General features: G+C 42.1%; 1 protein-coding gene across 2 annotated transcripts in view; it reads left to right on the top strand.

Annotated features, from left to right (window-relative positions):
- The window catches only part of MPHOSPH9 (M-phase phosphoprotein 9), an 87,112-nt gene that overhangs the window by 35,837 nt on the left and 36,776 nt on the right, over positions 1 to 14,499 (top strand). For both annotated transcript variants that reach the window (XM_011964532.1, XM_011964533.1), the window contains exons 9-13: positions 3,817 to 3,942; positions 4,108 to 4,568; positions 4,873 to 5,028; positions 9,121 to 9,208; positions 12,554 to 12,769. In XM_011964532.1, the coding sequence (XP_011819922.1) occupies positions 3,817 to 3,942; positions 4,108 to 4,568; positions 4,873 to 5,028; positions 9,121 to 9,208; positions 12,554 to 12,769 (1,047 nt within the window). The remainder of the gene's footprint in view (positions 1 to 3,816; positions 3,943 to 4,107; positions 4,569 to 4,872; positions 5,029 to 9,120; positions 9,209 to 12,553; positions 12,770 to 14,499) is intronic.

The raw sequence follows: 14,499 nt of genomic DNA, 5'->3' as shown, positions 1-14,499 counted from the left end.
TTTTTTTTTTTTTTTTAAATAGAGATGGGATTTTTGCTGTGTTGCCTAGGCTGGTCTCAAACTCCTAGGCTCAAGTGATTCCCCGGCCTTGGTCTCCCAAAGGGCTGGGATTACAGCGGTGAGTCACTGTGCCCCTGGCCTATTATATAACTTTTTTTTTTTTTGAGACGGAGTCTTGCTCTGTCGCCAGGCTGGAGTGCAATGGTGTGATCTCGGCTCACTGCAACCTCCACCTCCTGGGTTCAAGCGATTTTCCTGCCTTAGCCTCCTAAGTAGCTGGGACTACAGGCATGTGCTGCCATGCCCAGCTAATTTTCTTCTGTTTTTAGTAGAGACAAGGTTCCATCATGTTGGCCAAGATGGTCTCGATCTCCTGACCTTGTGACTCACCTGCGTCAGCCTCCCAAAGTACCAGGATTACAGGTGTGAGCCACTGTGCCTGGCTTATTATATAACTCTTATGCATACTTTAAAAAGGAAGACATAAGTCAAATAAAAGTGGCTAAAATTCTTTCCTTCTCAGAGGGTTATCTCTTCTCTTCTCTTTCTCTCTTTCTTCATGGTCTCACTCTGTTGCCCAGGCTGGAGTATAGCAACTTGATCATAAATCACTGCAGACTCAACCTCCTGGGCTCAGGCGATCCTCTTGCCTCAGTCTCCTGCGTAGCTGATACTACAGTCACGTGTAACCACACCTCGCTCATTTTTTTGTTTTTTTTTTTAGTAGAGGCAAAGTCTCTCTATATTGCCCAGGCTGGTCTCTTGAACTCCTGGACTCAAGCAATCCTCCTGCCTCAGCCTCCCAAAGTGCTGGGACAAGAGCATCAGTGATTCTGCATTTCTTTAAAAAGAATGGAAAGGCCTTTCTGCTTTTTACCTGGCTTAGTAGCATGTAGAACTAGCTTGCTTTGGACTCCCATGTGGAATATGTTGCTAAACGTGTCTGATTCACCCTTCTCTTAAATATTGGTCCTCAGGAGCTTCATTGTAGTGTGTCGGTTTGTCTTCCAAGCTGCTGATACCTATTTGGCCAATTTTGAGCTCATAAGCAGGGAATGACAGTCTATCACAACCACAACTTGGCCCAAAGCAATTATAAGATGCCATTAATTACAAGAGTCATCCCTACTTTAGAGATGTTAACGTGACAAGAACATAAAAGTGGTGAAAAGTAGTACTTTTCTATTCCCATGAGCTTTGAATAGAATAACCCCAACTATTCCCCCAGGCCACCAGGCTGTGGCCATAGCCAGAGTAATGCTACTTTTCACAGGCTTCAGATCTTGAAAAGGCTTCTTTAGGTTGTTGGCATGTAAGGAATGAATTCTACAGCAGGATTATGGGAATTGTGGTACTTTTTTGAGGCAGAGTCTCGCTCTGTTTCATAGGCTGGAATGCAGTGGTGCGATCTCGGCTCACTGCATCCTCTGCCTCCTGGGTTCAAGCGATTCTCTTGCTTCAGCCTCCCAAGTAGCCGGGATTACAGGCATGCGCCGCCACGCCCGGCTAATTTTTGTGTTTTTAGTAGAGATGGGGTTTCACCATATTTGCCAGGCTGGTGTCAAACTTCTGACCTCAAGTGATCCACCTGCCTTGGCCTCCCAAAGTGCTGGGATTACAGGCGTGAGCCCCCACAGTATATTTTAAAAGTTTAGATTTAACAAATTAATGCCTTTAATGCACACACTCACAAGGTAGTTATAAGGTTTTAAAAATATATATTCGTGGTGCTCTGCAGCCTATGCAGGGTCTAGAAATGGGACATACATTTAAAGCTACATGATTATTCTCTCAGTGTTTTCAGTGTATCTATTGTTGAATCTGTAATCTCATTTGCGACAATGTTCACAGTTTAAATTTGAGGCCCAGGGTTAATTGGTTCTCCTCTCACACCCTATAATATATCCCACCTTGAAATAATTTAAGCCCAAAGTTTTAATGTTTAGAGCCTAGACCTCTCTGCAACATTTTTAGTGTAGTGAAGCCCTGATTTCAGTTTTTCGAAATTAGGGTCCTATCTTCTGTTTTTTGAGATAGCGTCTTGGTCTGTCATTCAGGCTAGAGTGAAGGAGTGCAGTGGCATGATCCTGGCTCACTGCAACCTCTGCCTCCTGGGTTCAAGTGATCGTCCCATTTCAGTCTCCTGTGTCACTGGGATTACAGGCCTGTGCCACCACTCCGAACCATTTTTTGTATTTTTAGTAGAGACAGGGTTTTACCATATCAGCCAGACTGGTCTCGAACTCCCGACCTCAGGCGATCTGCCTGCCTCAGCCTCCCAAAGTGCTGGGATTACAGGCATGAGCCACCGTGTCTAGCCTAGGGTCATATCTTCTTATTTTACTAATGAATAAAGGGACTTATTTTCACTTGATCTTAGCCAAAAGGCTGAGAAGTGATGGGGGGGACTTATTTTCATTGGGTCACTTTGTGACACCTAGTTTTGGTTGGCCAACTCTTTAAACAAACATGCTTGTAACTACATAGATAAGGAACTCCACCTCTTGGTGCATTTTACTTCAGGCATATGAAATTAATTTGGCCAAAAGTTTTCTCATCCTTCTGTTATTCATTATGAAGTATTTTCTTTTCTTTTTTTTTTTTTGAGACGGAGTCTCACTCTGTCGCCCAGGCTGGATGGAGTGCAGTGGTGCGATCTTGGCTCACTGCAAGCTCCGCCTCCCAGGTTCATGCCACTCCCCTGCCTCAGCCTCCCAAGTAGCTGGGACTACAGGCACTCACCACCACGCCCAGCTAATGTTTTGTATTTTTAGTAGAGATGGGGTTTCACCGTGTTAGCCAGGATGGCCTTGATCTCTTGACCTTGTGATCTGCCCACCTTGGCCTCCCAAAGTGCTGGGATTACAGGCATGAGCCACCACACCTGGCCTTCTTTTTTTTGAGACCGAGTTTCGCTCTTGTTGCCCAGGCTGGAGTGCAATGGCGTGATCTCGGCTCACTGCACCCTCCACCTTCCAGGTTCAAGCAGTTCTCCTGCCTCAGCCTCCCTTGTAGCTGGGATTACAGTCATGCACCACCTTGCCTGGCTAATTTTGTATTTTTAGTAGAGACGGGGTTTCTCCATGTTGGCTAGGCTGATCACCTCAAGTGATTGCCCGCCCTGGCCTTCTGAAGTGCTGGGATTTACAGGCATGAGCCACCGTGCCCAGCCTATGAAGTATTTTCTTACCTCAAAACTTGGTTATTGGCTAGGCGTGGTGGCCCATGCCTGTAATCCCAGCACTTTGGGAAGCTAAGGTGGGAGAATTGCTTGAGCTCAGGAGTTTGAGACTAGCCTGGGCAACATGGCAAGACCCTGTCTCTACAAAAAAAATACAAAAATTAGCTGGGTGTGGTGGCGCACTTGTGTAGTCCCAGCAACTTAGGAGGCTGAGGCAGGAAGATCACCTTAGCCTGGGAGATTGAGGCTGCAGTGAACCGTGATCACACCACTGCACTCCAGCCTGGGCAACAGGATGAGACGCTGTGTCAAAGAAACTCAAAAAATTGGTTCTTATTTTGAGTGGGAGAACAACTAAGAATTTCATTATTTGGAAGTATTCATAAGCTGCTAAATAATTAACATTCACATTATGCCCTTAGTGTCTTAAATAGTTAGGAGATCCAAACATCTTTCCATTCGGAGGTAGACTCATCATACTAGATAATGACTTCCAAGCTTGTATTACAAATCTGACAGTCTCCATTTTCAATTTGCTTAAAGTCTTTCAAAAATCTTTTTATGGTGCTTATTTTGATATCATTAATTTGTTTCATTATTGATAACACCATTTAATTTTGTTTCATATCTTTAAGTCTAATACTAGTAATGAGATGAAGCTACCGTCACTGAAGGATATTTATTATAAAAAACAAAGGGAAAACAAGCAGTTACCTGAGAGGAATCTCACTTCTGCTTCCAACCCAAATCATCCACCAGAGGTAAAGTTGTCCACATTCTGCCGAGTGAACATGAACAATGCTTCCTGACTCTAACTTTTACCTCAAGCTTCATTTTCCCTAGGAGATCTAAAGCCTACTCACTTGAAAACAAGCAAAACAAAGCTGAGTTCTGAGGGTAAGACTTCCTTGTTGTCTTGTTTCTAGGTTCTGACTCTAGATCCTACGTTACACATGAAGCCAAAGCAGCAGATTTCAGGGATTCAACCGCATGGCCTTCCGAATGCCCTTGATGACAGAATATCCTTTTCCCCGGACTCTGTTCTAGAGCCTAGTATGTCTAGTCCCTCTGACATAGACTCATTTTCACAAGCAAGTAATGTCACTTCTCAGTTACCTGGATTTCCAAAATACCCCTCACACACAAAAGCTTCTCCGGTGGACTCTTGGAAAAATCAGACATTCCAAAACGAAAGTAGGACCAGTTCCACGTTTCCGTCAGTATATACCATTACTAGTAATGATATCTCGGTCAACACTGTAGATGAAGAAAACACTGTCATGGTCGCTTCGGCCTCAGTCAGTCAGTCCCAGCTTCCAGGTACAGCCAACAGTGTCCCAGAATGCATTTCATTGACTTCCTTGGAAGATCCTGTGATATTGTCTAAGTATGTATTTCAGTGAATGGCTTGTAATGTTAATAGATTTTCTGTGATGTCTGATTGAAAATGATCTTTATTAAACTTCAGTATTGCATAAATTCTTAGAGATTTAGCATTTTTAAGATGGAACATATAAAAACTCTTTCACTCGATTGTCAACTTTTTGTGTATTAATCTATATATTTTGTAGTATGCAAAGGAAATATGTTATATTTTTGCCCATGAGAATCATTGTGTTCTTGGTTTCTCTTGTGGGATGGAGACTGAGGATAGCTTTCCTAATATATATTTTTTATTCTCAACGAATAAGGATTAGGCAGAACCTGAAGGAAAAGCATGCTCGACACATTGCAGATCTTCGAGCTTATTATGAATCAGAAATAAATAGTTTGAAACAGAAGCTGGAGGCAAAAGAAATCTCTGCAGTTGAAGATTGGAAGATAACCAATCAAATTCTTGTGGACAGGTAAAATTTATAATTTAGCTGTGAAGTTTTCTCCACCTCGGATGTGTTATTTTCACAGAAGTATAATGTGAGAAAACACATTGAAAACATATACTTTGGATTTGAAATTTTAACAGTCATGTTTGCCTAAGTATTTTTGATGCTATAATAACTGACATGGAGCCATTTGTTTCACATGGGCAAAATACTGAAACAGTTTAGTGAATTTTGTATATGCAGAGTAATGTCATTGATGGGAGGAATAGTACTATGGACTTCCTAATAAGTCTATGGCTTATGTCCTGTGGAAATTCTCAACCTTTTTAATAGGCCCATTAAAATACTGTAATTCCCATTCCAAAAAAACCCACAAAGAAATACAGGGGAGAATGACCTTATATTCAGGATAGCTTCACACTTACATTAGAATCACTTAGAAAATTTGATGCTTTCACTAGTATTAGTAATACAGTCCTTGCAACATACTTTACAGTTAAACGGGACTTGGTCAGGCATGGTGGCTCATGTCTGTAACCCAGCACTTTGGGAGGCAGAGGCAGGCAGATGTCTTGAGCTCAGGAGTTCAAGACCAACCTGGGCAACATAATGGAACCCTGTCTCTACAAAAAATTAAAACATTAGCTGGGCATGATGGCGTGTACCCATGGTCCCACTTACTGGGGAGGCTGAGGTGAGAGGATTGCTTGAGCTCAGGAGGTCGAGGCTGCGGTGAACTGAGGTTGTGCCACTGCACTCCAGCCTGGGTGACAGAGCGACACCCTGTCTCTAAATAAATAAACAGGACTTAAATAGATTGAAAATTGATGCAGGTCTAGCTGATAGCAAGGAGTTCTCTAAGGAGAAAAGACAAAGCTCACTTCAAAGAGCTTAGGAGGGAACTAAAATCTTCCATCTGGTTAACAGTTTAACTTTCAAAGTTATGGGAAAACTAGCCTTTATACTGTAAGTAGTTTTGGTTGCTGGCAGTTAACATGGCTGTCTTGAATGTTTCTATAGCTTTCATTTTGCATTTGGTGGTATGGGGGTACGATGGTAGGAAAAAGTAATTTGAAAAAGAGCCAAACCAAAAGAAAAGAGACAGGTTTAGGTTTTTTAGGACAAAAACAGTAGATAGCAGGTTATGGAAGTTGGGTTTTTTGTTATTGTTTTTGTTTAGAAGGCAAAGATGAGGCTGAGTGTGGTGGCTCACACCTGTAATCCCAGCACTTTGGGAGGCAGAGGCAGGCAGATCGCTTGAGGTCAGGAGTTCAAGACCAGCCTAGACAACATATTGAAACCCTGTCTCTACTGAATATACAAAAAGTAGCTGGATGTGGTGGTGCTCACCTGTAATCCCAGATACTCAGGAGACTGAGGCAGGAGAATCGCTTGAACCCGGGAGGCGGAGGTTGCAGTGAGCCGAGATTGTGTCACTGCACTCCAGCCTGGGTGACAAAGAGTGAGACTCAGTTTCAAAAGAAAAAAAAAAATAAAGCAAAGATGACTGCAGTTACTTCCTGTAGGAAAACAAGTATGAAAGAAGCCCACCAGTGAACTTTTGAAGGTTAAACACAGAGTCCTAAAGAAGGTACCTAGAGTAACTTATAGCCAGTTAAAATATTTTTATGACTAGAAGATGTTTGAGCATATAGAGCAATGAGCAAATATAGGTGGAGCAAATTGGAAGCCAGGGTTTTAAGTAAATGGCTGTGTTATAGCAGTTAACAGTGGCAGGCTTGGTTACTGGAGTAGATGTAATCACTGTGTGAAATGAATAGCAGTACATTATTTTCTCCTCTTCCCAAAAAAGATTTGATCTGGCTTATGGTTAAAAAAAAAAAAAGCTGTGTTACAGAGGACAGTAGAAACAAAATAAATTGCAGTCATTTAGAACTGGAGAAATGATTCCCCCAAGATAAAAACTATTGTTGGCCGGGTACGGTGGCTCAAGCCTGTAATCCCAGGACTTTGGGAGGCCGAGATGGGCGGATCACGAGGTCAGGAGATCGAGACCATCCTGGCTAACACGGTGAAACCCCGTCTCTACTAAAAAGAATACAAAAAACTAGCCAGGCAACATGGCGGGCACCTGTAGTCCCAGTTACTCGGGAGGCTGAGGCAGGAGAATGGCGTGAACCCAGGAGGCGGAGCTTGCAGTGAGCTGAGCTCTGGCCACTGCACTCCAGCCTGGGCGACAGAGCCAGACTCCGTCTCAAAAAAAACAAACCCCCCCCAAAAAAAAACAACAAAAAAACCCCCATTGTTATCAGCATATACACTGATTGTTTTTCAAACTTAAAATTGCAAATTGGAGAATTCCCCTGGTGTTACAAATGGAGCCATTAGCCAGCTGTGATATCACATTACTGTGTCATGGATGTGGAACTTGGGACAGTGATCCCCTGGCACATTAGAATCCATAGTACTGAAAAAAGTCAAATACAATTAACACACTTAACTATTTGAGTGATTTTTTTTTTTTTTTAAAGAATAGTCTTATCAGTATTTCATGTTTGAGCCGCATTAATGCACAGTGGTTAGGAGCATGAACTCCGAGTGCCCAGCTTATGCTGCCAGTGTGACTGCTTACAACCTGTGTGACTTTCAGTGAGGAACTGAACTGTTTTTGTTTTCTCAACTGTAAAATGGGACGAATGATAATCTGTTTTTTCTTTCTTTTTTTTTTTTTTTGAGACGGAATCTCTCTCTGTTGCCCAGGCTGGAGTGCAGTGGCGTGATCTCGGCTTACTGCAAGCTCCGCCTCCCAGGTTCACGTCATTCTCCTGCCTCAGCCTCCCGAGTAGCTGGGACTACAGGCGCCCACCACCATGCCCAGCTAATTTTTTGTATTTTAGTAGAGACAGGGTTTCACCGTGTTAGCCAGGATGGTCTCGATTTCCTGACCTCGTGATCCACCCACCCCGGCCTCCCAAAGTGCTGGGATTACAGGCGTGAGCCACCACGCCCAGCTGGGACCAATGATAATCTTAATGGACAGAATTGTGAGGATAAATGGAACGTGCTTAAAGACCTGGTGTATAGTCAGTGCTAAATAAATAAAGCTTTTATTATTCGTACTGTGTTAAACACTGAGTCAAAATGGTAACTGAATTCTATGTATTTTGTTATTTTGAGGGTCTGTGATAATTAACTTTACAAAGGAAGTTAATTATAAGAATAGTTATATTCATGCTAAATTTGAAATAGTACAGAAGGACATAATATGAAAAGTAAATTGGATCGCTTGAGTCCAGGAGTTTGAGACCAGCCTGGGCAACAAAGTGAGATCCCATCTCTACAAAAAATCAAGTTAGCTATATGTGGTGGTGCATATTCAAGAGGCTGAGGCAGGAGACTTGCTTGAGCCCAGAAGGTTGAGGCTGTAGTGAACCGTGATTGCACCACTGTACTTGAGCCTCGGTTACAGAGTGAGATCCTGTCTCCAAAAAAAAAAAAAAAGTAAATCTCCCTACCCCAACCTCTAGTCCCAAATCCCAAATTTAATTTTTTGCATTTTTCCAGAAATCATAATGCATACGTGTAGATACAGATTTTTTTCATAACTAAACCAAGCTATTTTGTGTACATCTTTTTTTTTATATTTTAAAAAATAATTTTAGGCTTTTTTTTTTTTTTTTCGAGACAGGTTCTCACTCTGTCACTCAGGCTGGAGTGCAGTGGCGTGATCTCATCCCATTGCAACCTCAGCCTCCCAGGTTCAAGCCACCCTCCCACCTCAGCCTCCTGAGTAGCTGGGACTGCAGGCACGTGCCACAATGCCCAGCTATGTTTTGTATTTTTAGTAGAGATGGGGTTTCACCATGTTGGCCAGGCTGATCTCGAACTCCTGGCCTCAAGTGATCTGCCTGCCTCAGCCTCCCAAAGTGTTGATATTACAAGTGTGAGCCACGGTGCCTGGCCAATTTTAGTCTTTTCTCTACGTACTATATTATTAGATTCATTGGATATATTCTACTAAAATGGCATCCTGAGTCTTAGCTAACACTGGAGAATTTGTCTTATGTTATATATTAGATAATTGGTTAGATTTATGTAATACTTTTAAAGGTAATAATTTTATCTTCTAATTGAAACTAAATTTATGGTTTTTAGATGTGGCCAATTAGATAGTGCTTTGCATGAAGCTACTAGTCGCATGAGAACACTTGAAAATAAGAATAACTTACTGGAAATTGAAGTGGTAAGTACTCTTTTTTTGGTGGGAGTTCTGGTAAGACAAATGAATTATTTCATGATAACATCAGTTATGTTTCTTGTCTTTTTAAGGAAGGCTTATGAAGCTTATATTTTTAGTGCTGTTGGCTTCATATAATACTATAAACTTTACCTTTTTTTTTTTTTTTTTTTGAGACGGAGTCTCGCTCTGTCATCCAGGCTGGAGTGCAGTGGCGCAATCTTGGCTCACTGCAAGCTCCACCTCCCAGGTTCACGCCATTCTCAACTGCCTTAGCGTCCTAAGTAGCTGGGACTGCAGGAGTCTGCCACCACGCCCGGCTAATTTTTTGTATTTTTTAGTAGAGATGGGGTTTCACCGTGTTAGCCAGGATGGTCTTGATCTCCTGACCTTGTGATCCTCCTGCCTCGGCCTCCCAAGTGCTGGGATTACGGGCGTGAGCCACTGTGCCTTTTTTTTTTTGCTTTTTTGAGACGGAGTCTCACTCTGTCACCCAGACTGGAGTGCAGTTGTGCGATTTTGGCTCACTGCAACCTTTGCCTCCCAGTTTCAAGTGATTCTCCTGCCTCAGTGTCCCTAGTAGCTGGGACTACAGATGCATGCCACTGCGCCGGGCTAATTTTTGTATTTTTAGTAGAGACGGGGTTTCGCCATGTGAGTCAGGCTGGTCTCTAACACCTGACCTTGTGATCCACCCGCCTCGGCCTCCCAAAGTGCTGGGATTATAGGTGTGAGCCACTGCACCTGGCCTAAACTTTACCCTTTTAAAACTTACCTTTGGCCAGGTGCGGTGGCTCATGTTAGTAATCCTAGCACTTTGGGAGACTGAGGTGAGAGGATTGCTTGAGCCCAGGAGTTCGAGACCAGCCTGGGTAACATACAGAGACCTCTGTCTCTACAAATTAGCCAGGCATGGTGGTGCACAGCTGTCGTCCCAGCTACGTGGGAGACTGAGGCAGGAGGATGACTTAATCCCAGGAAGTTGAGGCTGCAGTGACCATGATTGTGCCACAGCACTGTAGCCTGGGCAAGAGAGCATGACTCTGTCTCAAAAATTGTTTTTTAAATTTTTTGCGATATAATTTGCATACCATAAAACTTACCCTTTTAAAGTATACAATTCCACGAATTTTAGTATATTTAGAGTTGGGCATCCACCATAATCAATTTTAGGACATTTTCCTCAAAAAAAAGAAAAAAATCCCCACCCCTTAGCCGTCACCCCCACCCCGCTCATTCTGTCCTTCCACACCCTGGCAACTACTACTCAGTTTTCTTTCTCTGTGCATTTGCCTTTTCTGAACATTGATATAAATGAAATCCTAGACTGACCTTTCGTGTCTGACTTCTTCACTTAGTATTTAATATTTTCAAGGTTCATCCATGTTGTAACATATCAGTATTCATTCCTTTTTATGGCTGAATATGTTTCATTCTGTGAATAATACCCCATTTTTGTTTACATTCATCAGGTAATGTTTAGATTATATACTTTCTTGCTATTTAAATTATATTGCTATGAGTGTTTGTCTACAAGATTTTATGTGCCACATAAGTTTTTAGTTTACTTGGGTATATAACTAGAAGTGCATAAACTTTTTATGCTAAAATTACTTTTTACCCCCACACATTACCAAATTTTATTTTTTTACACATAACTTTTTTTCTTTCTGAACAAAGACCTTTGTTATTCCCTTTTGTAAGGCAATCTTTGTGTATTACCTTTGTGTAAGGGCAGTCTTTTTAAGGGTCAAAAGTTTCTCAAAGTCTGTTTACAAGTTTTATTTTTAATATCTATTAGAAGATGAAATGCATAATAGCTATCACAGAGTAGTGTGTATATGTATGAGATACATATAACCTTATGAACAAAATTTTGGTGGAAAACGTCTGTTTTGGTTTTCTGTTGAGACGGAGTCTCGCCCTTGTTGCCCAGGCTGGAGTGCAATGGTGTGATCTTGGCTCACTGCAACCTCTGCCTCCCTGGTTCAAGGGATTCTCCTGCCTCAGCCTCCTGAATAGCTGGGATTACAGATGCCCGCCACCAAGCCCAGCTAATTTTTGTATTTTTAGTAGAGACAGGTTTTCGCTGTGTTGGCCAGGCTGGTCTCGAACTCCTGACCTCAGGTGATCTGCCTGCTTCAGCCTCCCCAAGTGCTGGGGTTACAGGCACCCAGCCTATTTTGTTTTATATGTTGTTTTTATCTTTGCCCTTTTTTTGGAGACAGGGTCTCACTTCGTCGTCCAGGCTAGAGTTCTATGCAGCCGTCATGGCTCCACTTGAGTCTCAGCCTCTCGGGCTCAAGTGATCCTTCCACCTCAGCCTCCTGAGTAGTTGGGACTATAGGCACGCACCACCACACCCGACTGATTTTTAAAATTTTTTGTCAAGACAGGCTATGTGGCCCAGGCTGATCTTAAACTCCTGGGCTCTAGCAGTCCTCCCAAAGTGCTGGGATTTCCGCTGTGAGCCACAGTGCCTGGCCTGTTTGCTTTTTTAGTTCCTCTCCTCCTAAGCTTCATGACATTAGGGACTATTGTCTTTTTTGTTAATCTTAACAACAAAAAGATTTTGTTAATCTAGCAACCTAGTGCCTGGCACCTAGTGGGTATTCCAGAAATGATTGTTGAATGAATATTAACATATCAGATGGGTTTTGAATTTCCTGTATTTTCATAGTGAGAGGGTATGAAATGTTTTTCTCCTCCCTAAATATTGATGTTGGGCAACAAAGTCCAGCTATGCTTTCAAAATAATTTCCCTAATAGCAGTGGTTATTTTTTCCTTATTAAAGTGAACTGTAGGAGCTATTAGGTGAGTCCTAGAATCAAAGTGCCATAGATGGTAGTTTCCTGTATACCGTATGATAATGTCAGGGGCTGGTATTCCAGTAGAACTATTCTTTCTGGACTCTCCATCTCAGAATACAACAAAATAGATTTATTTATTTCCATTTCTATGTTTTGTTCATTTTTTAATGCCCATAATTTATTAGCTCTTATTGAGGCATCTATTTTTTCATAAATTTTGGGCTGGGCATGGTAGCTCATGCCTGTAATCCCAGCACTTTGGGAGGCTGAGACCTGTGGATTACTTGAGGTCAGGCTTTTGAGACCAGCCTGGCCAACATAGTGAAACCCTGTCTCTACCAAAAATACAAAAAATTAGCCAGGAGTGGTGGTGGGCGCCTGTAATCCCAGCTCTCAGGAGGCTGAGGCAGGAGAATTGTTTGAACCCAGGAGGTGGAGGTTGCAGTAGGCCAAGATTGCGCCATTGTACTCCAGTTTGGGCAACAGAGCGAGACTCGCATCTCAAAAAAAGAAAAAAAATTGTTTGTCTTTGTTTTGTAGAATGATTTGAGAGAACGCTTCAGTGCAGCCAGCAGTGCTTCCAAACTTTTGCAGGAACGAATTGAGGAAATGAGAACAAGCAGTAAAGAAAAAGACAATACCATCATTCGACTAAAATCTAGACTGCAAGATTTAGAAGAAGCATTTGAGAATGCTTACAAACTCTCAGATGATAAGGAAGCTGAACTAAAACAAGAGAACAAAATGTTTCAAGATGTAAGTAACGAGTAATAGTAACTTAATGATGTGATTGGCTAAAAGTAATTTAGGTATTATACTCTTACAAGTGATTATGACTTTCTAGGCTTATTTTATTATTTATTGATTTATTTTGAAACAGAGTCTCACTCTGACACCCAGGCTGGAGTGCAGTGGCACAAGCTCAACTCACTGCAGCTTTGACCTTCTGGGCTCAAGTGATCCTCTCACCTCAGCTTCCCAAGTAGCTAGAATTACAGGTGCCTACCACTGCGCCCAGATAATTTTTGTATTGTTAGTAGAGTTGGGGTTTCCCCATGTTGGCCAGGCTGGTCTCGAACTCCTGACCTCAGGTGATTCACCTGCCTCGGCCTCCAAAAGTGCTGGGATTATAGGCATGAGCCACCGCACCTGACCTTTATTTTAGTTTTACATAACTTTGCAGCAACTGTGAATATGTACCTTCCTAATGGAGCCAATTGGGTCTTGCCTTGCAGCAAGAAGTCAGATACTTAGAACGATGGCATCACTCCCAGATCTTTTCTGTTTCTAGCAGGTCAACTTAAAAAAAAAAAAAAAGCCTGTGTCTGCATCAGGTCAACTTTCAAGCTATCTTAACATCTGTGTGTCTGGCAGGATAAAATGCTATGAACCAGATTTAGAGCAGGTTTGATTATATTTTTTCACTTTGGTATAATTTCACTTAAAATTTGGATTTGTATAACAGTGAAACTAGATTAGGTTTCAGGTTGCTTATTTTTTTGTAAATTTTTCTTTCTTTTTGTTCTTAGAGACAGGGTCTCGCCATGTTGTCCAGGCTGGCCTCAAGCCCCTGGGCTCAAGCAGTCTCTTCTCAGCCTTCTGAGTAGCTGGGTCTACAGGTGTGTGCCACTGCACCTGGCTTCTAAATTTTTCTTAACGTCCCTTTTCAGGATATTATGATACATAAGTAATCTGGAAGTATTTAGGCTGTTGAAGTTTTCTATCTAATTGCTTTAGATTTGCATCTCATGAAAAACAGCAGTCTTCCCTACTTACCTCTTAGTATCCTACCCTAGAGGCTGTTACTTTCAGCTCTTTTAGCTATTTCTTCTAGCATTTTCCTCCATGTTTACAAATAATATTCTTATATTGCTCTCTCATTTTTTTCCATCAGTTTCAGACACACTGACTTTCTCCTCTGCAGGGTCACAGTGTGGCTTTCTTACACCATTTGCTGCAACACAGACACTTCTGCTCCTTCCCATGTGATTCATGTATGTGTGTTTGTGTGTGTGTGTGTGTGTATATACACGTGTGTGTGTGTGTGTGTGTGTATATTTTTTTTTTGAGATAGAATCCCTCTCTGTCGCCCAGGCTGGAGTGCAGTGGCATGATTTTGGCTCACTGCAACTTCTGCCTCCCAGGTTCAAGCAATTCTCCCTCAACCCCCTGAGTAGCTGGGACTACAGGCGCACGCCACCAGCTAATTTTTGTATTTCAGTAGAGACATGGTTTTACCATGCTGGCCAGGCTGGTCTCGATCTCTTGACCTCTTGATTTGCCCGCCTCGGCCTCCCAAAGTGCTGAGATTATAGGCGTGAAGCAGTATTTTTTTCTTTTAGTAATTTGTAAAATAATGGTGCGATTTATAATCAATGGTGTCTTAAAATGGAAATTATATATCATTTATTACATCTGTATAAATATTGTTCACAGTTAAGCTGTGGTAGCATACTGTAATTACATATTACGTTTCCTTTCCTTTT

This window comes from Mandrillus leucophaeus, unplaced genomic scaffold (assembly GCF_000951045.1).
Source record: "Mandrillus leucophaeus isolate KB7577 unplaced genomic scaffold, Mleu.le_1.0 Scaffold7, whole genome shotgun sequence".
Classification (NCBI taxonomy): Eukaryota; Metazoa; Chordata; class Mammalia; order Primates; family Cercopithecidae; genus Mandrillus; species Mandrillus leucophaeus.
Note: the sequence above shows the minus strand (reverse complement) of the source record. Positions and strands in the feature narration are given on the sequence as shown.